We start from the raw sequence: 24570 nt of genomic DNA, 5'->3' as shown, positions 1-24570 counted from the left end.
AGACATCCTACGCCTCCAGGTTCAAAGTCTATACAATTCTCAATGTTACTTATACAGAATTGTATCCTCAGATCAAGGACATCCTTCCCAAGCTCCCACCCCGCCCACCACAAACACGGTACCGGGCCAACAAGAACTTCTTTTGCCTTTATCATAATGACCATGGCCATGACACCGAGGCATGCAGAGCCTTTAAAGAGGCAATAGAAACTTTGGTACAAGAAGGAAAATTGGATGGCTTTATAGACAAGGAGGCCACCGAGAAGGCCAAGGCCGAAGGACAACGACGGGGGCGGGTCAATACCATCTGTGGGGGCCCGACCCTCGCTGGCAACTCCAACAGGGCTAGGAAGGAATACGCCCGAAGTGCTCAGCAATGCTCCGGCGTTATGGCTGTAGACCTCCACCGAGGAAAAAAGACTCCTAAGCTCGGGTGGTCGCCCATTTCCTTTGCTGAGGAAGAAGAACGTGACTTGATCTTCCCACACGATGACCCCCTGGTCATTGAAGCCACCATAGCTAATTTTGATGTGGCTCGGATCCTTGTCGATTGCGGGAGCTCCGTCAACATCCTCTTCGCCTCCGCCTTCACAGCTCTTGGGATTGACCAAGAGAGGCTTGACCGGTCGGTCGCTCCTTTACTTAGCTTTTCGGGCGATATGGTCACCCCTCTTGGCGGGATCTACCTTCCACTCACCCTTGGGAGGTATCCTTCGTCCGCTACCACAACCACTCAGTTTTTGGTGGTCGACTGCCCCACAGCGTACAACGTCATCCTGGGACGACCAGCCCTTAACCAACTGAAGGTTATGATTTCCACTCACTTGCTTTTGATCAAGTTCCCGACCCCATGTGGCACGGGGGTAGTCAAAGGCAACCAAGTGTCAGCCAGGTCCTGCTATACGACTTCCGTCAAGAAGAAGAAAGAGGCCATGCCCTCTATGGCTGTTTCTGTCTCCCCCACTTGCCCTACCCCGGATCTTCCCGAAGATCCTCGTGATTCATCTTTCAGAGCCATCGCCAAACCAGATGACAGTCATGTGGAGGAAGTGCTCATCTCACCTGCCTACCCGGACCGCAAGGTACGGGTCGGAACTCAACTCAGTATTGCCCTCCGAGACGACCTCATCAACTTCCTTCGTGCCAATGCTGAAGTCTTTGCCTGGTCCTATGATGACATGCCTGGGATCTCTCCGGAGGTGATCTCCCATCGCCTAAGTCTTAATCCGCGGCACCGCCCCATTCGCCAAAAACGCAGGCAGTACAAGCCCGAAATCTATGCTGCTATGAAAGAAGAAGTCGACAAGTTACAGAAAATTGGTTTCATCCGCGAGGTTTCCTACCCGGATTGGCTGGCCAATGTTGTGATGGTCAAAAAATCAAATGGCAAGTGGCGGATGTGCGTCGACTTCACCGACCTCAATAAGGCCTGCCCCAAGGATAGTTTTCCTCTTCCTCGAATTGACCAACTGGTTGATGCCACAGCAGGCCATGCCCTCCTTAGTTTCATGGACGCCTACTCCGGCTATAACCAAATCCTTATGCACAGCTCCGACCAGGACAATACGGCCTTCATTACTGACAGGGGCCTATATTGTTACAAAGTCATGCCTTTCGGACTCAAAAATGCCGGGGCCACCTACCAGCGTTTGGTCAACTCCATTTTCTCGGATTATATTGGTAAGTCCATGGAGGTCTATGTGGACGACATGCTTGTTAAGAGTGTCCGGGCAGAGGACCACGTCCACAAACTTTCTGAGATGTTTTCCGTGCTCAAGAAGTACCAAATGCGCCTGAACCCTGCCAAGTGCACGTTCGGCGTATTTTCGGGAAAATTCCTTGGCTTCATGGTGAGCCAAAGGGGGATAGAGGCCAACCCTGAAAAAATCAAAGCCTTGATCGATATGCAATCTCCCCGAACTCAGAAGGAAGTGCAGAGCCTAACGGGCAGGGTCGCCGCCTTGACACGATTCATATCCAAGGCCACCGACCGTTGCGCCCCATTCTTCAAAACCCTTAAGGCTCGGACAAAATACATTGACTGGACTCCGGAGTGTGAGAAGGCCTTCCAAGATCTAAAGGAGTACATGGGCAAATCACCTCTACTTTCTAAACCCGAGCCAGGAGAAGAGCTACTCCTCTACTTGTCCGTTTCCCTGACAGCCACCAGCTCAGTCCTCATTCGACTTAAGGATAGGGTTGAGCACCCGGTGTACTATACCAGCAAGGCCCTGCAAGATGCTGAGACCAGGTATCCAGAGATAGAAAAATTAGCCCTTGCCTTGGTCACATCAGCCCGGCGCCTCCGCCCATACTTCCAAGCTCACCCTATCGTGGTTCTCACCAATCAACCACTTAGGCAAGTATTGCAGCGGCCTGAGGTCTCTGGCCGACTTATCAAATGGTCCATTGAGTTGAGCGAATTTGACATTTCCTACCGCCCAAGGCCCGCAATCAAGGGACAAGCCATTGCAGACTTCATTTCAGAGTCTACATTCCTACCCGAGGCTGAGCCCTCCTCCGCCATTGTGTCGACCACCGATCCACCAACTTCTTCTACTCCGGCAATCAGGCCGGATCGCCCAATCTGGTCTTTATATGTTGATGGGTCTTCTAATCAACAGGGCAGTGGAGCCGGACTCGTTTTGATCGCCCCTGACCAGACCACCATTGAGTATGCTCTTCGCTTCGGCTTCCAGGCATCCAACAATGAGGCTGAATATGAGGCCCTCATTGCCGGCTTATCTTTGGCACTACATATGGACGTGGAGCAACTCCGAATCTACAGCGATTCTCAACTTGTGGTGAACCAGGTCACACAGGAATACCAGACCAAGGGTGAGCGCATGACCGCCTACTTCACCAAAGTTCAAAGCTTACTCAATCAATTCTCAGCATACCAGCTCATACAAATCCCTAGGGCGGACAATGAAAGGGCGGATGCCCTAGCTCGCCTTGCCTCGGCAGTCGACCATGAACCTGGGAGGTCTGTCCCAGTTGAGTTCTTACCTCAGCGCAGCATTGATGTTATGGAAGTCTGCCAATCTGCGCAACAAGCTAGTTGGATGGACCCTCTTCTTGCATTTCTTAAGCATGGGAACCCGCCCGCGGACAAGGCTGAGGCTCGGCGCCTTCGCCATAGAGCTTCCCGGTACACCATTATCAACGACAAGTTATACAAGCGGGGCTTCTCCCTGCCATACTTGCGCTGCCTTACCCCCGAACAAGGCGACTACATCCTCCGGGAGATCCATGAAGGGGTCTGTGGCAATCATGCAGGAGCCCACTCTTTAGCCCACAAGGCCATCCGCCAAGGCTATTATTGGCCGACCCTCCGCGCTGATGCAAGGAAGCTCACCCAGAAATGCATCAAGTGCCAAAAATTTGCAACTTTTCCGCACCAACCACCCGAACCCCTAACTACTATGAACAGTCCTTGGCCCTTTGCCCAATGGGGCATTGACTTAATCGGACCAATGACCGAAGGGAAGGGCAAGGTCAAAATGGCAGTAGTCGCGGTGGACTACTTCACTAAGTGGGCAGAGGCCGAGCCCTTGGCAAAGGCAACCACCCAGACCATCAAGAGCTTTGTATGGAAGAACATAATTTGCCGCTTTGGTCTCCCTTACGCCATTATCACTGACAATGGCAAGCAGTTCGACAATAAAGAGTTCAAGTCTTTTTGCTCCGCCTTCAACATCAAGGTTTTCTTTGCCTCTCCTGGTCATCCTCAGGCCAACGGGCAGGTCGAGGCAGTCAACAAGACCATTAAACATACCTTGAAGACCAAGCTTGATGCAAAGAAGGGCAAGTGGCCTGACCTCCTACCCGAAGTCTTATGGTCCTACCGGACGACTTGTCGATCCTCAACCGGGGAAACCCCCTTTTCTTTGGCCTTTGCTTCTGAAGCCGTCATCCCAGTTGAGGTCGGGCTTGCCTCTTACCGCCTCGACACATTTCAGCCTGAGCACAATGCTGACCAGCTAGCCCTCAGTCTCGACCTAGCTGAAGAGCATCGGGCCCAGGCTGAGCTACACAAGTATGCATACCAGCAACGGGCCACTCGATACTACAATTCTAAAGTTAAGCCTCGCCACTTCCGAGTGGGGGACTGGGTCCTGCGCAGCACTACCTTGGCCAAAACGGGTGCTCTGAAACCTAATTGGGAAGGACCGTATGAAATTATTGAAGTCATCCGCCCAGGCACATATAGGCTCCGCGCCACAACCGGCAAGGAACTCGGCCACCCTTGGCACGCCGAGCACCTCCGCTACTTTTACAAGTAGACAAATGTTGTACCCCCCGGGGACTTTTTTCAATTTTATCTATGTTATCACTTTCAATAAATACAAGTCCTACCACGGACACGTTTTTCTTCATTTTTATTTTAAGTGTTAAATGGCTGTATGGACCCCCGGGCCATCAGACATCCGACCCTGCCCATATCCGCCCCATGCATTCAAGGGAAGCTAAGTACCATGCATTCAGGGCGCGGCTATGGCAAATGCATTCCAGGGAAACTACGTACCATGCATTCACGGCAGTCCTACCACGGACACATTTTTCTTCATTTTTATTCAAAGTGTTAATTGGCTGTATGGACCCCCGGGCCATCAGACATCCGACCCTGCCCATATCCGCCCATGCATTCAAGGGAAGCTAAGTACCATGCATTCAGGGCGCGGCTATGGCACATGCATTCAAGGGAACTTAAGTACCATGCATTCAAGGGAAAATCAATCTCATGCATTCAAGGGAAACTAAGTACCATGCATTCAGAGAAAAATCAATTTCATGCATCCAAGGGAAACTAAGTACCATGCATTCGATAAAATTCTGCAATACCATGTATTCAAAAGAAGGGCATCCTACCCCATAACGGGTCGGACACCCTCCAAATCATCCAAATAACAATAAGTACAAAACTTAATAATCAAAAGAGTTTGCAAGTTGGCACGGGCCACATCCGACCCGACCATACAACTCAAATCAAAATAGGGTAATGGTCCGCCCACCCCTGCCCCCGGGCCATAAGTGCAACAGATGCCTATTTGGGATCCTCTCCCATATCACGCTCTCCAACTGGGGATGCTATGTCCTCATGCTCTACCTCCTGGGCACCTTCCTCCGGGACGTTGCCAGGCACTTCGTTGCCAGCCCCTAGCAGACCACGCACGCGGTCCCAGTCAAAGTCAGGGCACATCTCCTCGAGCTCCAATTTGCAATCGCCAAAGCCCATGGCATAGCCGCTGTTGTACTCATTGTCCAACTCCTGCCTAGCCTGGTCCGCCTCTTGCTTGGCTTGGCTCAGCTCCTGCCCGCTCTGCTCCAACTCCTGCCTAACCTGGTCTGCCTCCTTCTTGGCCTGCAGCAGCTCGGCCTGCAACGCCTGGTTCTGGGCAACCAGGGTACCGACCCTCTCCTCAGCTGAGAGCGCTCTGTCCTTCCACACCACGAAGCTCGACATCTCGTCCTTCATCTTCTCCACCATGGCCAGGACCCCGACATGTGCCCGATAAGTGAAGAACAGTGCTTGCCAGGTCGGATGCAACGAAAATGTTATTACAAGCTATAAAGTTTAAACTTTGGACATCTCGTCATACTATACCACTTTCCCTTACCTGGGACTGCTCAGTAAAGGCCCGCTGCAAGACGGATAGTGGCTCAACCTCATCGCCAATCACCCGGTCATCCCTCCCCTTCTTCAGGGATCCTCCAAAGTCTGTCACTGCCTGCTGTGCCAGACGATCCTCCTCGGGGACTGGATCAGACGCAGTGGCTGTGGCTGCCCTCTTGCCCTCTCTCCCGGGCTCGGCCGCATCTAATACCGTCTTCCTTTTCCTCCCGGGAGAAGCCGCCTTCGGAACCTGGGTGTTGGTAGACCCACCATGCCTCATACCCCCGGGCACTGTTGCACCTCTACTTGCATTCCCCTGGGACGAGCCACCCCCAGCCAACAATGCCCCCATCATCATCCTCCTCTGGGCAGGCGGGGCATGACCAACCGGTCTACTTGTTTTCTTCGTGTTGGCCATCTTCACTGCAAGACCAAAATAAAATTCAATAAGCACAAATTATTATCTCATCAACTACTACTCCAATAGGGGAAGTACAGAAGCTCACCTGGGACTCCGAAGCCGTACTTGGCCAACTTCTCAGGAGACAAGAGGTAGGCAGCGCTCAACTTTCGCGCAGGTCGGCTAAGCACTCTTCGCACCTCTTCCGCGCTATCCTCCGACAATGGAAGCCTCTCCCACTCACCCCCTGCAAAATCAAACAACAAAAGACGACTATCAGTATAAGCATAACATGAGCTAATAATCCAAGTGTACATAGACCAGTGCATTGGCTCAGCCAGGCAACCTATTATGTGGAAATTCGTCGGCACTCTATACGTGGTCATCCTACCACTCCGGCCGAATTCCTAAGCTCCACTCGCGAAAAACCATTTTTTCTTCCATTCCTTATGAGCGTCCGGGTGGCTCACTTGTATTTGGCGAGTCGCACCATCAGTGAACTGCCCATTTGCCAACTGTGAGCAGTACATCCACCCTCGCAATTTGGGGCTCGATTTAATCTCAAACAAGTTTGAGAATTGAGCCATGGTCGGGGCATCATACCCCTCATCTCGGAACAATACATACAGCCCAATCAATGTTCTCCAACTATTGGGCGTCAGCTGAGCTGGTGCAATCCCTAACTTCCTCAACATATAATGGAAATAGGGGTGGAGCGGCAGCCTAAACCCATGGTGGAAACTCTTGGCAAAACACAAAATATGCCCCTCCGGCGGGTCACTCAAGACATCATCCTCTCCCGGGAGGCTCAGGTGGATATAATCGGGAATGTGGAACTCCACCCTCAATTTTTCAAGGTCCTCCTCCGTCATCCTATTCTCACACAACCCATCCACGGACCAGTAAGGCACACTGCGCCCACCCACATCATCACAACTAGTGGGTGTCTCTCCATCATCGCTGTCCTCACTACCAGTGCCTTTTCCCTCACTTCCCATCACCATGGACAAGCTCTCCTGGACGGTCTTGAGTACTTTGCCCACCCCCACGTTTCCACAACCCATCCGGGGTCGGGGCATATTGGGCCTCATCGGCGTCCCATCACTTGCGGACGCCCGATCGGACTCCCCTTCTGTAGAACTGTTCTCATCTGAGGAAGCCATGAAATGTCCGACCTCAGCACACCTGCCCATCCAAGACAACACCATGGACATATCAGATCAATACCGGTTTCCTACCCCCCGTATGTGCTCGGATACACCCAGTTTGACAACATTCACCCTTTCACATGCTCAGCCACCAATCATTTATCAATGCCAGTATTCACAATATCAATTCAAGCAGACAAGCAATAAAAAAAAATCAAGCCTTTACCTATGTTCCGCGGCTACAACGGCTCAGACGGGTTCCGACCCACTTCTCTTGCCTCGGTACCTGGACAAAAACACAACACCCAATAAATTACATAGTCAAAAAATGAAGGCATGTCGCCTACCCAGTGCTCGGCAAGGCCCCGACCCACTTGCACCTCCACCTGCCCCTACTCACATTCTCCACAAAATTTACAAACAGAATTCCAAGGTCCGCCTCAGGCTGGACGACACAACTTCTCAAAGTTCTCAATTTTCGAAGACAAAATCAATATATCACGTGGGTCAAAAAAAAAAAATTTTTTTATTTTTTTATTTTTTTATTTATTTGAATTGCCTACCTCAAAGTGTGCAAATCAAACAGCACCACCTCCAGCCCGTGCACACCAACCCGAGCCGCGCAAGAGCCCGAGTTCGAGCCTCCCCTGCTCGTCCACCCACCGCGCCAAAAAACTCCGGCCCGAGCCTCTGCGCAGCGCCTCCGAGCAGCAAACAACGCGACCCGATTCGCAAAGAGAGAGCAGCTCCGATCCAGCCCACTGCACCCGAGCCCACTGCTGCAAGCACCCCAGCCCGAGCCGACCCTCTCTCTCCGACCCGAGCTCGACGAGCAGCGCACACCACAGCTCCGACCCCCTCACAGCCCCGACCCGCGCTGAGCAGCAACCCAGGCCGAGCACAGCCCCCCGCCGCGCCTTCCCCTCGTGCAGCAAAGCCGAGCCTACTCGGCCACCCCTCTGCTGCGCGCCTCAGCCCCGAGCAGGATCCGACCCGTGCAGCAACTCTCCGACCCGAGCACACCTCGTGCAGCTCCTCTGAGCCCCGACCCGAGCCTCCCCCCCGCCTCTTGCAGCACCCAGAGCAGATCCGGGCTCCGTTTCCACTCGACCCGAGCAAGAACCCAGGCCCCTTTGCTCCTTCTCCGACCCGCGCACGAGCAAAATCCGGCCACCCACTTTCTTCCGGCCCGAGCACTTCAGCCTCTCCGACCCGAGCAGTCCCTCGCTCCCCTCAGTCCGGCCCGAGCACTCTCCTCTTTGAGCTATCTAACCTTTTTCCTTTTTGTTCCTTTCAAAGACACAGCAGTCACGTGTTTTTTGGGTTTAAGCCCATACCCACTCTCTTCAAAATACCTATACAATCACAAATGTGAGATATGGGGTGGGTCTTTTATACCTGAGCTACACTGCTTAATCCCAGATTCTTATTTACAGAGAGCAACATCCCACCATACAGTGAACGGGGTTCACTGGGTCTCTTACGAAGTGTCTACTGCTCGGAATACAGGGTGATCAGAAATTCAAAAAAAAAAAAAAAAAAAAAAAAAGGGAAATCTTTCATATGTAACCCCCAAGCTTTCCTGCAGTACAGCTTTTCTTGCTAAGGAACTTGGGGGACTTCTAAACAGTAGCTTAAGCAGGAACAAGTGTGAACAAGTGTGTGGTTACTTGTCGTTCTGCTCGGACTCTTTTGTGTACAAAGTTCCCAACCAAGAAGTATCTTTTGCTCGGAAACTTGGGGGACTTCTGTTCGTATGACTAATCATCTCGGCATAACGACAAGTCACACAAGGCCCAACACCATGCTGTTTGGGCCTAGACCCAAAAGACTAAGCCCTTCCTGGGCTCCTAGCCCATGATCCACTAGGCTCCGGCCTCATGGGCTCCGGCCCCCTGGGCCCCGGCCTCTTAGGCTCCGGCCTCCCAAGTTCAAGCCTCCCGGGCCCCCGGCCCATGTCAACTAACTCGGATCCTCGAGACCGGTGCCACGTGGCGCTCCTACAGTGCAAGTCATCACAAGGGACACGTGTCATCACCGGATTGGTTGACACTCTTCCAAAGGTACTATAAAAGAGGTACCTTCTTGTCACAAAAGGACAACTGAAATCATTATTATACTATTCACTCACTCTGCTCTCAGATCTCTCTGAACACTGACTTGAGCGTCGGAGGAGCTTTGGCCGGCACCACACCGGTGCCCTTCCCGCTCACTTTTGTGTACCTGTGCAGGGTGCTTGGATATCATTCTCTCTCATTACTCACCAGTCGGACCCAGCTACCCGTTCCTGCCCCACTTCGACGTGTCATCCACTCAGTGGCGGGTCAACGGGCCTACGTGGTTCGACTCGACGTTGACTGCTCTACCATTTTTTAGCATCAACAATGATTTATGGAGGTTGCATGTTAAATTTTAATTTTGAGATTTTGAACTCAATCTCAGCGTCTGGTTGTGTGAAAAAAAATAAAACATAATAGATCAATATTATGTAATATAGAATGATTATAATATTTTTCTCGTTAATCTTTACAAGAGTTCGGTAATACATTTTTCTTTTTCCTCGAGTGACCGATGTACATAAGAAAAATAACAAATTCATAACTACTTATAAGCAAATGAAGAAAAAATGATTAAGGTCCTGACTACTGATAGCGACATGGCCTGCTTAAACGTACAAGCTAAGAATATAGCGAGCCTGCATTTGCTTGACTATGTCAACACAACATCGAACAATAATAATAATCAATTTTATGAGCGAACCTCCCAAAGACAACATCTGATCGATGACCATGACCTGTGGATTGAATATGGGGATTACAAATAACAAATCTTAAGATCCATTAATTCTCATAAGTCATAATTAACTTCAGTACTTTAGCATTAATTCCTCAATTATAAAAAGGTGTATGTTGCCACTTTCTTGATTTGCATGGTGAAGATATGAATATTTTCAATCGTCATCGCCCAAAACCCGAATGGTCTTTTGGCCTTTTTAGTTGTGGGAATGACATCACTACTTGTAAGTAAATTTATCTCTCACTCTTTTCTCGCTAAAAATCGACATCCCTTGTAACCAAAAAAAAAAAACCGACACCCTTTTGACCAAGAAAGGTGCTTAGAAAGGTGTCCATTATGGTGCTTAGAAATGGTGAATTAATTTGATCATGATGTAATTATGGTGTACTGGTGTAGGTTGCATAACATGGCTTCTCCCATGCATCACCTTTGGCCGGATTGCAGAAACTATAGATGAAGGCCGAAGTTGTAAGTATATATTATTGACCAAAAAAATATATATGTATATATATATTCCCACTTTTTTATGTTGTCAGATTTTATAGTTAATAAAAAATTACCTGAATAATTAATCAACATATAAATTATACTTTATAACCTACAAGAGATCGATAAGTACAAAAATTTATTGTTGTTTTACTAATTGGACCTAATTGTATGGTGGGCTTGCTTTGTGTATAGCATGTTGTAGCCAAGGTTGTGCATATGAGTTGTTGATGCTGGTTCAGTTCCACTGGGTCTATTCATGTATCTATAGAGAGAAATTACGCACCAAATTTGGTTTGCCGGAGACACCTTGTTGTGATTGTTGTGTTCATTTCTGCTGTGACTCATGTGCTCTCTGCCAAGAGCATGCTGAGCTCAAACTTAGGGGCTTTGATCCCGCCAAAGGTTTTATATATAATCATGTATTTATTATTGGGGGCGGATTCGTAGCACTATATTTTTGACACAAATTTTTAATAGGGTTCATTTCATATAAAATTTCAACGATCCGAATCGTCTATTTTTTTGGATTCCATTAAAAGATCATTCTTTCAAAAAATTAGATAAATCGGAAATCATTTATGTACAAAGATTAAATGGTCAATAAAATAAACACTTGAAATGTTGACTATTTAATCTTTGTAGGTAAATAATTTCTAATTTACCTAATTTTTTGCAAGGATGATTTTTTATTTGAGACTTAAAAAATAAACGGTTCGAATCGTTGAAATTCTATATGCAATAGGCCCTATTGAAAACTCGTGTCAAAATTTGTGTAAAAAATATAGCGGATCCATCTCCTTTATTATTAGTTAATTAATTATTGTCATCCTCATTTGAGAGTAACACACATTTTATTATTTTTGTGCCTAATGTAGGTTGGACTGGGCCACCAAATGCTGCTCCAAAGGGGCCATTCTCCATGTTTAGATAGTTAATATCTCCAGTATTTGTTACTGCGTGCGTTATTTGTCATTTTCTTGACATAGTTTACTTTTTATTTCTTCAAAGAAATGTCATTAATGGATGAATGTTGTGGTTTATCGATCTTGTGAATATAGTTGGTAAGAGTGTTGATAATAAAAAAGAAAGTGGAACAACTAAAGGACGAACAATACTCGGAGATCTTGTCTTGTGCCAATGTGCAGTAAATCAAATAAAAATCAGTGTTTTTTTTTTTTTTTTTTAAGTAAATCAATGATGACATTGGATTGGAAAGCAGATACAAATTTAAAGGGGCATATTAGGCCCTATTAAAAGCCTTAAACATCACCTTTATTAAAAGCCTTTGGGGATCCAACAAATAACATGAAAGTAGATAGAAGGCTGTTCTTCCGACCAAAAAAAAAATAGAAGGCTGTTCTGGGCCTATTAAAAGCCTTTGGGATTCCAAACATCACCTTTAATTTGGACCAGGCTTTCTTCATTAGAGCTAATCCGGCACAGCCCAATGAACCTCATTAGCCATGACATACATATAAAGTATAAACCCAAAGTTAGACACTTAGATGTAGATGTACTTTTTTATATATATATATATATATATATAAAAGATGTAGATGATCAAATTAATTTGATCCATGCGACAAGGATTCTTCAGCCTATCTATAATGTGACATTTTGACATATATGTTATATTATTAAATTATCAAATTTAATCAACATTTTAACAAAAATTTAGTTAATTTTCAAAATGATAATTTTTGACAATATAATATGTCAAACTCGTGATTATATAAAGAAACTTTTACTATAACCAGAGATAGGTCAAAACCTATTACTGTTTTACTTATTGGAGCTTCTATAGGCAATGCTTTGCACTTTGGTTGTTGATGAAGGGTCAATGCTAATTACGCATAAAGTTTAGTTTATGCAGCACTTGACTACAAGTCCTTCGTGAAGGGGAAAGACCCATTTTTTCTCTTTTTCATTTCATTATGGACTTAGTACTTGACGTTGAGCTGAAAAGCTTTTACCAATGACTCCTTTTTGGATTAAATTTTTTTTTCTTAATACTCAGATTTTAGAAATAACAAGGAAATTCAAGAAAAGCTTAAGTGCAATTTCCATACAATTCCTTACTCTTTATCTCTAAAACTACATCCATTTAGACTTATGCATAAATACTTTTTCAATAGCCAATTAATAAGACTTATGCATAACTACTTTTTCAATATGAACGTAAAATTCAAAATGCTTAACTTTTAAACTCTAAAATAAAATTGTTTTGGACATAAACACAAGATTAACAATAAAAAATTCCAAATTCAGTAGGATCTTATTTCCTTTTCTCTTCTTCCCTCGTTTATGGACTTCACATTGAGTTGTAAAATCTTATAACAGTGACTTCTTTTTAGGAGAAAAAACGTCTAATCAATAACTAGCTTTTAGAAAATAACAAGGCAATTCAAGAGAAGCTCAATTGCAATTTCCATAGAATTCCTTACTACAAAGCAAACTGCAAAAGTGACTTTGTTTTTTCCTAATCTGAAATAATTATATTTTCTATAAAAAAATATCACTTATCCCAACTTTCTTTCTCAAAACTACGTAGCACATGAACATTTACGAAATTACAAGGTTGGTGAGTTTCTTACCAAAGCTTTGTTGGTGAATGTAATGCACGTGTATTACACAGAATTAATTAGTAATGTTTTGGTCATATGTTTTTAAACTTGTAGGAAAGTTCCAGGATGACCTTATGGAGCTACCTACACCAGTTTGTTTAATTAGCCTTTGGACCTTGGCAATTAAGAACGTCAAGCTCAACTGCTCAAGGATCAAATTATCTAGGTAAAAATAATCCTTTTTTTTATGACATAGAAAAATTAAAACTTCAAACCTTTAGCCAGGAACATCTATGGCCTAAGGTTTGGCATTGCCATAATTTTACTCTACCCCTACAAAGGAGGAAGACTATTAAATGAAGATAGATTTTGAAGAATTTGAGTTTGACTAAGCCACATGAATTGATTAAACATGAGTGTAAGTATTTTTATTATTTTTTGTTAATAGTTTTTTAAATTTGATATGCATTGTTGGCTTATTTTTTTAACCGTTTAAGTTTATAAAGTTTAATAATTATTTAATTTGTTATTAAAGCTTTAGTTTGCAAGGGATTATGTGTTGCCGTGTTGGATCCTCATTCCCTACTTATTAGTTGTTGGCAGAGTGTATAGTAGGACTAAACTTTAAAGAGGGTGTAAACTTTTTTTATATTTTATTTTGGGGGAAAATGAGAACAGAGATCGAAAAGGGGGAGGAGAGGGAGGACAAAGGGAAAAGATAGAAATGCATAAGAAAGTGTAGGATGGAAGAGAGAGTCGAGAGAAATAGCATTTCTGACAAAAATGCCCTTCATAAAAGGGTTAGGGCTGTTGCATAAAATTAGAGAATTATTATTTGCACACTTTTTTTTTCTTTTTCCACACCCTTCTTAAAAAAACAAAGAAAAACTAAAAAAAATATTATTCAGCCCCTCCCCTCTTTCTCTCTCTTTCTCCTTCCCTCATCCTCACCCTCACCCTTTCTCTTATTTTCTTTTTCTTCTTCTTCCTCCCACATCGAGCCCCTCTCTCTTTCATTCTCTCATTCCTCCTTTTCTCTCTGGCTTTTCAACTTAGTCATCTTGTACACACTCCCCCTCTTCTCCCTCCTTCAACACACCTTATCCTCATCTTCTCTCTCTGATAGTTATTTCAATTTAGTCCTTCATCATTTCAATTTTCTCAATCTAAGTCCTCATGGTATTGAAATTGTTTTAATTAAATTCAAAATTAGATTTCCGTCAAGTTTTTAAGATGGTAGAAACTTTAAAGTAAGAATATAATTGTTTCAACTAAAAGTCGATGGTAATAATTTTTTTGTTCTTAGACCATTATACCCTTACTTTAAGGGTTATAGATATTTAATTTTGAACTTGATTGAAACAATTGCAGAATTACGAGAATTTGATTTAAAAAATTGAAATAACCACCAAACTATAGGAACCAAAATGATAATTTGCCCTAAAATAAAAAATAATAGAAAAATTAGCAAATATGACATTGGGGATCACTTAGCAAATTAAAATAAAGATAAATTATAATTTAATACCTCAACTTTATCTCGGATTTCAAGTTAGTACCTCAAGTTCAAAAAGTTACAATTTTATGCCTCAACTTTCATTTTGTTTCAAGTTAATACCTTTGTTAGTCTGGCCGTCAAAAATGTCGTTATCTGATGACGTGGCACACCACTAAAAGGCTTCATTTCAATTTAGTACCTCAACTTTACCATGTTTTTCAAATTCATACCTCAAGTTAAAAAACTTGCAAATAAATAAATATTTTCCAGTTTTTATCTCAACTTCACCTCAACTTCACCCCAACTTTTGATCTCAACTAAACCCAACTTTTGACCCATCAAATCTTCACCAAAATCAACAATTTTATACTTATTTTGAAGCTATGAATCTCCCCTTTATAACCATATAGAAATAATTCAAAAAGGAGCTATGAAACACGAAAGAAGTAGTCACAAATTAGGCTACCTAAAATTGTCAATTTGTTTGGAAAATTTGGCACTTTCGGGTAGCCTACTTTGTGACCAATTATCTTGGGTTTCATAACTTCTTTTTGCATGATTTTTATATGGTTGTAAAGAGGAGATTCATAGCTTCAAAATGAGTATAAGATTGATAATTTTGGTAGAGATTTGATGGGTGAAAAACTGGAGTGAAGTTGAGATAAAAAACTGGAAAGTATTTATTTATTTGCAAGTTTTTGAACTTGAGATATGAACTTGAAAAATATGATAAAGTTGAGGTACTAAATTGAAATAAAGCCTTTTAGTGGTGTGTCACGTCATCAGATAACGGTCTTTTTGACGACAAGACTAACAGAGGTATTAACTTTAAACAAAATGAAAGTTGAGGCATGAAATTATAACTTTTTGAACTTGAGGTACTAACTTGAAATTCGAGATAAAATTGAGGTATTAAATTGTAATTTACTATTAAAATAACCACCGAGCAATGACTATTTTGCTTCATGTTTTACTTTTTTGTCCGTTGAATCTTCATTTTGTCCCTTTATGGAACTGACCCTACAAAATATCGCTGGAACTTTTCCTAACAAATGTTATAGGCGATGAACTGGAATCTCAATCTCTTTTGGCATTTGATCAAGTTCTAAATGGGTAGTCGTCTCTTTTCTCTATTTTTTTTTTCTTCTCTGGAATGTAGTCTTCTAGTCGTCTTCCTTGATCACACAGCTTTATCACACCACCTACCCCCAACTTGGGCGTTTATGAAAATAAAATATTTATATCAAGTACTATATAACCCCATTTCAGTTTCACCTCCTTCGAATCTTTTCAAGACTGAAAAAACGCCCACTACTAAGAAAAAAGAGAGGGATTGAGCGTTGGAATCACCATGTCTGAGATAGTCAATGAGGCTTGGAGAAAATATCGTATACAGCTTCAAGCCCACCCTCTCAGAACCAAGGTTTCTTTCAGTTCTTGAATCACCCCCAGTTCCTTCTTTTCCTTTCATTTCTTTGTTTCACTCTGCTTTACAAGGATTCATTCCAAAGATGATTTATTTGTTTTGTATATAATATTAATGTTTGTTTGCTTTGGACTGTTCGTTTTCTAGGCCATTACATCAGGAGTTATAGCTGGGTGTAGTGATTCCATAGCCCAGAAGATCTCTGGGGTCAGGAAGCTTCAACTGAGAAGACTGCTTCTTATGATGGTATGCTTATTTTGATCATGGTGTACAACATGATTGTTTGTTTGTGAACTACTATGTGGGTTCGACTAGATTTTCTGTTTGGCTACTGAGAAAATGGGGGACAAGACAAGGAAATTTATGTCTTTTTCTTTTTTTGTTTCTTATGTTGTTTTGGTTTCTTTGAGTAAAATTATCTTAGCAACCATGTGGTTTTATCATACCCTGAAACCAATAATAATGAATTGAAAGTTAAATTATTCATATTTGTCTTTTCTCTTCCCACTTTTGCTCAGTTACCAGGTTGCTACTTACAATTCTCTAATAGACTGATGTTTATCAGGTTATATTTATTTGTGTATGCCATGACCGTGTATATCATGTTGGAATCTGATGCTTAAATTCGTTTTCAGCTCTATGGGTTTGCATATGGGGGACCATTTGGGCACTTCCTCCAAAAATTGATGGATAAACTATTCAAGGGAAAGGACAACAAAACTGTTGCGAAAAAGGTACACTTTTTCCATAGTCGAATTTTTGTGCTTGCTAACGTATAATTTCCATGCCTTGTTCATCCCTTTTTGAGTTAAATAAATGCTGAAAACCTGCATTTGAGTCAACTATTGATGAATGAAATTTCAATTATTAGGTTTTGTTGGAACAATTAACTTCTTCTCCTTGGAACAACCTGTTTTTCATGATGTACTATGGCTTGGTGGTTGAAGGTATGCACATATCTTAGGTATTCTCTTAAATGATATGTCTCATCTTTGATATATGGTATCAATTAGTCTTTAATATTATGTTCTATTTAGTTATGGTAGTATGATGGTTTGGTTGGACTTGATTGCTCTTTTTCTTTTCTTTTTACTTAAAAACTTTTTTTGAGGGGAGGGAGGGGGCAAGAGGATGTCTACTGTGTGTTATACTTTCAACCGGTGTGTAGGATATCTCAATTCACAGTTTGCGGTTTTAGAGCATTTTAACTTGTAGCCTTTTGATCTTTTTCGACTTTTCGTTGTTGATGTTGTTGCTCGTTGTTATTTTCTTTCATTGTTGATATAATATGACAAGGAACTAGTTTCTTGTTGGAATATCATTTCCTTTTCACCAGTTTCTTTTTACAGAGCAGAGCTGTACAGTTCACTTGAAATTTCTGGAAAACAATGTGCATGTCGTGCTACGTTCAGGCAAAACGTATGCTGGATAGTGAAATGTTGGTCCTGAAGCTGTTTTTATCTTATTCTGCACATTGTTTCCTTGTTTATATGATTCTATCCTTATATAATGTGAAATTCATACTTTATTATGTTGGTGTGATATATTACCAAAATATTACCTCTCTCCTGTCACTTGATGATTTTGTTGCATTTCACTAAGGATACTCATGCCAATATGCCATAAAACTCTGACCCAACATGATATTAGACTTGGAATGATGCATTGCTTATTTTTACTCTGGCATTTCAGGAAGACCATGGAATTTAGTCAAGAGTAAAGTTCGAAAGGACTACCTGTCTGTTCAATTGACTGCATGGAAGGTATGAAATATGAACATCTTTTTGTTGTTTTATACTCGAGTTAATTCTTGAACTTGGCAATACTGAAGTTATGATGGGTGCAGTTTTGGCCTATTGTTGGTTGGGTGAATTACCAGTATATGCCTGCGCAATTCCGTGTTTTGTTTCCCAGCTTCATTTCCTCATGCTGGTACGCTGCTGTAACTGTTCAACTTTGCTTGCCTCCTTAAATTACCTCCCACTATCATATCATGCCATATCTGTATTGTGCTGGCGCTTCCCAGAGACTCCCCTTGTACATATACTTCATAAACGAACCCAGACTTGGGAAATAAAAATTTGATCAGGTCTGATTATCGTTCTATGAGCAGTTACGCCTCCAATGCTAGTATACACCCACCCTAGACAGCAAAAGAATAATAATTGTATTTGAAAAATCTAAGGGTTTATTGATTACAGAGTTAGATTAAATTACTGTTATGATTACAGAGTTGATATTAACAAAAATCCAGCACCTATGCTAAAGAAATATATGTAGTTTTTGGTGGCATATTTCGAACTTATTGTATCATAAGTACCTAATGCATTTCAGATCATTGTGCAAGGATTTCTTAGTTAAACAACTCACTCCTACTTTGCTTACTTCTTGCAGGGCAATCTTTCTTAATCTGAAGGCTGGATCGGTGGCAATTAAGCCGGCCTAGAACACAGAATCTTTTTCTTCACCCTTTCCTTGTTTGATTGGAACCTTTAGACTCTTAGTTTGTGAAATGGTTTCTATTACCCTTTGTATAAGTTGCTAGCTGTATTAGTATTATGAAAGTTTTCGATTTGCCTTGGTGTTGTCAGTTTCTATCTTATGGTTGAGTTATTGTAGAACATATACTGAAATCAAGTTCAATTTCTGATTGATGGTAACAAAATTTTTGGGAGGTAGATTGATGTAAAAACACATTGTTGATGTCTATGCAGCGCATGCTGAGAGACCAGTACAGGTTCTAAGTGTGCATACAACACATTCACACATCATTCCTGCACAAATGTTATGCTCAGAGTATAATAATAGCTAGCAAATTAATTAATACAGGATCCTCTTAAAATGAGTAGTAGTTAAAGCAAGAGAACTATGTACCCAAGAAGGTAATTAGCCAAACAAGTTTGTGCCCAAAATTTATGATTCAACTCTTCAACATCCATGGCTTTGGGTACTAAACCATGGAATTACACTCCCCTGCCTCCATAACTGAGGCTGCAAGGTCAACCTTTCTGTGTCTGGTTATGACTGCATACGCCACTTCAACACAAAACCTAAGAGTCATTGCGAAGAAGTAGATGACCAAGATGAAACGAAGAATGAAGAAGTAAGCAACCAAGGGTATTGGTAAATGGCCTTCTTTATTCATAATCTTAATCAAACAAAATGCTGCCCATATTGCACCTGTGAAGCAAATATAGGTGAAAATTCCCAAAGCATGAGGTATTGTCAGCCATTCCCTCTTCCCCTTCTCCATATCCACCACATATATATGAATAAGAACCCACTTCAGTTATGAGATTCTCTGAAATTTACCTGAAAATGTTTGTGAACTGTGACTAAGCAGTGGGAGACAAAGAGAGATTGCTAAATTGCAAGGGCATGCATGACTTAAATTACATGCTACAATTTTTTATTTTGTTTATGTAGAAATTTTTGTGGTTTTTTCATTCAATTCATGAATTTTGCTACTTTGCCAGTATTCAGAAAATTCGAGTTTAATTAGATTGTTGTCCTCGAATCGAATAAGATTAGAGTTTAATAATGCTCAAACGTATTTGTTCGTACTTTGGTAATAATATACCTACAAATATTACTAGTCAAATAACCAAAATCAAAATCCAATCTAGCATTCAAAGATGACAACCCAATAAGCCTTAATAAATGACCAAAAATTACAGGACTAAGATGTCCACTTGTTATGCACTTATATTAAGTTGGATTTGTGGGCTTATAACTTCAGTGGTATAACACTTTTGCTCTACACTTATAACAAGTACAAATGAATGACAACCTAAAAAAATAGAGAGAATAAACAAATTAAGGCACAGCTTTCCAAGTTTGTTCAAAGTTGAATCAAGGATTGTTGCATCTGATCATTGAAAGAACATGCAAGTTCAAGTTCATGAAGGTTGGGAAACTTACTTGAATGTACAGGTAGCTCTAATGTCAGAAGTAACAAGACCCCTCTGCCCTCTGGCAATTCATCAATCTTTCAAATGAATTCCTTGTGGATCCGGATTTTGAATTCATTGTTTGTTTGGAGTTTGGATAAATAAGAGTGATTACAAAAGATTCAAACTCTATCGATCCTCATATCACTAATTTGATTTCTAGAGGGACTCATCTCAAACTATGACCGTTACAATATTTCCTTTTTTTTTTTTTTTTTTTTATCAGTATCGGCTTTAAGACCAGTTTGGGGGTCTGCCATATTGCTTAACTTTGTACAATCCATGGGAGAATAATGGTCATTTTGCTTCACCCTCTTTGTGCATCACATGTGAGAATGGTGATGGGTTTTGGGCAGAATTTCTGTTCGTTTTACTGTTTTAGCATTATTTGAAAATCAATATGTATATAACAAGTCTGAACTGTCATGCATTTTGTATTTGAAAAACAAAACAACTGACAACTTGATACTCGTTTAAGAGGAATTTTGTATCATACGATCACAAATGACATTTCTCTCTGTGAGTGACAAATATAGTGATTTTTCCTGTGTGATAATGTTTAGTTTTAGTTAAGTGTATTTATCCCTACATCGAAGATTTTGAATTTAAATCTCTCTCCTCTAGTGTTTCTCTTTTTTTTTTTTTTTTTGGACGAATCTAGCATGATAAATGTCTTTTTTTTTTTGGCCAATAGCATGATAAATGTTTAACTGTTAGATACCTGACACTTTCGTCCAACTAAACACTACTTAAACAATTGAAAAGAGATAAGAATAAAAAAATTAGTCAACCGCTTTAGACCCTAAAATATTAAAAAATTCAAAATATTACAGATTCTTTATATACTTATAGGCCCAACTATAAGTCTATAATGGTTGAAAAGTAGAAAATCTAAGGCCCTATTTGGTATCCAATTCAAAAACATGGATCTATTTTTAAAATTTGAAAACTTGTTTTGTATGGAACTTAAAAACTATTTTAAAATTTTAAAATATTTGAAAACTTGTTTGGTTGATATTTTTTAAAATATATTTTTTTTTTCAATATATTGTTTGTATAAGGATTAAGGCTTAAAGTTTGAACTCAAGACACAATACCCAACTCTCGAGACTCGAGATCCGAGAACTGGGGACCGGGATCCCGGACCTGAGACCCTATACACGAGGTCTGTAACCTAAGATCAATAATAAAATTTCATAGTATAAATTCAAGAATCATTCAAAATAATACAAAATTTACTTCAATTTAACACAAATTCAAGAATCATTCAAACATCCAAGATAACAAAAAGTTCAATTTAACACAAATTCTAAGACCGATTATTAACAGTCTAGCCATATAGCCCCAACTATGTGATCTCTAATATCACTCATTTGATTTTCCTCATTCAAGTCCATGTTTGCCATTTTTTGACTTGCCCTCGAGCTTTCTTCATCTACCACATCAAGGTCTTCAGCTTGGTATTGATGAAACATTCTATCACCCCTTGATTGCATTCTAATGAAGTTGTGCACCATGCAACATGCAATGAAAATAAGTCATTTGTCCAGTAGCAGTGGTGTTGTTGAAAATCTCACCAAACACATGATAATGTGGACATCCTTTTTTTCGAAAATGGCTCGCAAATTTGTTTTTTTGTAAAGTTAAAATAATACACAATAAAAATATGTAAATAAAAAGCAAACACCCACCCCAATAAAAAAGGAATGCCAAACATTAATAATTTAATGCTCTAGAAAGAATACATAATATGCAATTTCTAAATAGTTTATGACACTAGGGATATATTAGTTAGTCCTGCAAGTTGTTTGACTGAGAGGACAAAATCAATGCCTGCTGTACTCACCCGAAAATCGTAGGACAAAATCTAGGGCAAAAATAAATGAGTTTACCTTCTAGAGTTGAGAAGATGAAGGGAGACGAGGATGAAAACGATCCACAGAGGAGACGAAGACCAAGAGATCGCTAAGGTAGAAGATGAAGAATAGAGTCGCACAAACCAAGCCTCAGGTTGCATACGAAGACAGAGAGAAAAAAAAACACGAGGAAAATGATAATTTGGTGTATTTGGAAAATGAGGTATTTTTGGATAATTTTAAAAATTTTATTTTAAAAAGTGGACTACCAAACAAGTTTCCACTTAAAAAAAATGAGATGTTGTTTTTAAAAAAGAAAAACTGTATTTAAATCAAATACCAAACGGGGCCTAAATTATTGTTGGTCTCGTACCCAGAATGCTTGGCCTGGTACTAGATTGAAAATAAAAGCACCTGCAAATAGCAAACAGAAGCTCTTAGCGCCACATGGGACAAAGGAATTCCTTCCCCACCTGTCAGGAATGTCAAGCAAGTTCAGCTTGTTATCTTCACTTTCTATATTTATTGACCAAAAAAACAATCTTCGTTTTTTATATTATATATTTTAATTATATTAAAACTATCACCATCGTTTACAAAAGTAGGAGCAGGAAAAATGAGAGGAATAATTATCTTTGAAGAGCCTGTTGGACTCATTAATTAACATATCGCAATAGTGCAATACTCATCATAGTACAATTATTTGATAGAGAGGAAAATTGTCATCTTTCTTAAAGATACTCTAAAATGGGGTGGGCTAGGAATATAGAGTAGCTTGTGAAGACAAAGTATGTGGCTATGGATCATAGAAACTGTAGGTGTCAAATATTAACATGGTCCATTTAAGACAGCTTAAGAGGGTGACCTCAAGACTCGATCAAGTAAGAAGGAAGCTTCGCTGAAACTTACGAAACTTAATTAAAGTAATGTATGTATTGGCAGAAAGAAAGAAATCCATGCATTTTCCACAAGAAAACGTCATGCATTGTACGGGGCTTGTTCAGACTTCAGACAACCATTATTGCTCTAAAATTTTGGCACAATTCTCTCATTTAACTTCTGGTTTTTCTGACAAGACACCTTCCTTCCTTTAGAGGCAAAGCTTTGTTAACAAATCCCCTCAGTGATTCTTTGGACTCAAAATATTTTTTTGACATATTCGTGGACCACATTTTTCTAATAGAAATTAAATGGCTCAAGTTCAAATTAAACACTCAATTATGAGCGAATTTCATCCGGTTTCAAGAATTAATAATTTTTTCAAAAATACTTATAAATTAACGTCTAAATAAAAAATGTACTTCCGTTTTTTAAACCGTTAATATTGGGATTAAATGCCAGTTCATGTGACCATCTATGACGTGACACCAGCTTGACAATCTTCACCCTTAATACCCAATATATATGTGGCATGTGCCGACCACCCCCTCTCCTTTCACGCCCACTTATATGATTCCATTGGGTGGGAACATGCCACATATTGGGTACTAGGGGTGAAGATTGTCAAGCTTCTGTGATGTCATGGATAATTATGCTGGTATTTAACCTTAACATTAACAGTTTAGCAAATGAAAAAATATTTTTCAATTTCGGTGTTAATTTGTGGATGTTTTTGAAAGATTTATTAATTCATAGACCCGGATGAAATTCATACTATAGTTGGGTGTTTAATTTGAACTTGATCCAAATTAAATTATTCTGACTTCAATATGTAGTTGGGTACAAATTAAGCTAGTTAAAGACGAGTCAGCAGGGCTTAATAGCGCCATTGAGGTGGCACATAAACGGGTAGTGATCAAATGGTTTTGTATTGGTAACTTTGAGCTGGTGAGTGACAATTGTCCTAGGGAGTTTTCCATAACAGAAATGAGACTTCGCATAGAGGAAATATTTAATCATTGAATAGTAAAATTTTGGGATATATCACTAAACTAGTAGTGAAAGAACTATGATTTGTACCAGAAGGAAAATGTTAAAAAGTAGTGAAATAATAATAATCATTAATTATTATGATGCTTAATTGTTATTTAACGTATCGTGGTCAATGTTAATATGCCCGTACGCATTTGATGATGACCTTGACAGCTTGTTTTATGAATTATGACCTCCTACAAGTAAATGGACCGTTTTATTGTTGTTAATACTTTTTGGTGAAATTGTTGTTAATACTTTGATGTGTGGGCATATTTGATGGAAAGAATAGTTCCATACCGGTAAGCATATATACCCATCATATATATATGGATTTGGATCATCTAGTAATTCTTATTCCATATATAAAATTTCGCATTTCTAATTGCAATTCGCATATATCACAAATTAAGTTATTAGAAATATTACAAAGTTTTGACGGGTATGAAATAAGCACTAGACTCCTAAAATTTAAGCGTCGAGATAATAGATTGTTTTCGGACTAGAAATTCTCACTTTACAATGAATGTATACGGTGAATGTATTTGTTGTACGTCTTGTACGTCCATGTTAAGACATATTGTATACATTTGTTGTACATAAGTATTTTGCAATAATGACATACGAGACACTGTTCATGACCAATCGACATACAAACACAAGAACTGATTGAGCAGCGAGCACTCTCAGGCAGGAGGGACACAATATAATTAAACCTAGCTACAATTAGGAAGGCATAGATGAACTGAAATCTGAATATATGATGCAGCCACAACCCACAAGATCCCAAAACTACTCCAGCTAGCCCTCATCTTCATCTTTCATGCAATAGAATGCCAAATGTGTATACGTACTACACCCACATCATATCACTCATGCATGCAATATCAATCATACATGAAGCAACCGAAAACA

General features: G+C 40.6%; 2 protein-coding genes across 2 annotated transcripts; both read left to right on the top strand.

Annotated features, from left to right (window-relative positions):
• The first annotated feature begins 10105 nt into the window (after nt 1-10105).
• Nucleotides 10106-11381, top strand: LOC147293810 (cell number regulator 7-like). The gene is made up of 4 exons (XM_086234463.1): nt 10106-10184; nt 10358-10429; nt 10643-10852; nt 11326-11381. Exons 1-4 carry the CDS (start codon nt 10106-10108, stop codon nt 11379-11381), a joined length of 417 nt encoding a protein of 138 aa, XP_086090589.1.
• Nucleotides 11382-15637: 4256 nt separating this feature from the next.
• LOC147293809 (Peroxisomal membrane 22 kDa (Mpv17/PMP22) family protein) lies at nt 15638-18616 on the top strand. The gene is made up of 7 exons (XM_086233238.1): nt 15638-15935; nt 16086-16184; nt 16574-16672; nt 16810-16885; nt 17631-17701; nt 17785-17870; nt 18333-18616. The coding sequence occupies exons 1-7, from the start codon at nt 15864-15866 to the stop codon at nt 18382-18384; spliced, it is 555 nt and encodes a 184-aa protein (XP_086089364.1). The 5' UTR covers nt 15638-15863; the 3' UTR covers nt 18385-18616.
• Nucleotides 18617-24570: the final 5954 nt, after the last annotated feature.

Source organism: Dryas octopetala, chromosome 2 (genome assembly GCF_963921425.1).
Source record: "Dryas octopetala chromosome 2, drDryOcto1.1, whole genome shotgun sequence".
Classification (NCBI taxonomy): domain Eukaryota; kingdom Viridiplantae; phylum Streptophyta; class Magnoliopsida; order Rosales; family Rosaceae; genus Dryas; species Dryas octopetala.
Note: the sequence above shows the minus strand (reverse complement) of the source record. Positions and strands in the feature narration are given on the sequence as shown.

Bases quoted from the DNA above. Each gene is read 5' to 3' on its own strand.
- LOC147293810 (XM_086234463.1), top strand. From the start codon at position 10,106: ATGAATATTTTCAATCGTCATCGCCCAAAACCCGAATGGTCTTTTGGC. The intron at 10,185-10,357 runs GTAAGTAAATTT...GTACTGGTGTAG, and splicing joins TGGGAATGACATCACTACTT to GTTGCATAACATGGCTTCTC. The intron at 10,430-10,642 runs GTAAGTATATAT...CTTTGTGTATAG, and splicing joins TATAGATGAAGGCCGAAGTT to CATGTTGTAGCCAAGGTTGT.
- LOC147293809 (XM_086233238.1), top strand. From the start codon at position 15,864: ATGTCTGAGATAGTCAATGAGGCTTGGAGAAAATATCGTATACAGCTT. The intron at 16,886-17,630 runs GTATGCACATAT...CTGGCATTTCAG, and splicing joins CTATGGCTTGGTGGTTGAAG to GAAGACCATGGAATTTAGTC. The intron at 17,702-17,784 runs GTATGAAATATG...TGATGGGTGCAG, and splicing joins TTCAATTGACTGCATGGAAG to TTTTGGCCTATTGTTGGTTG.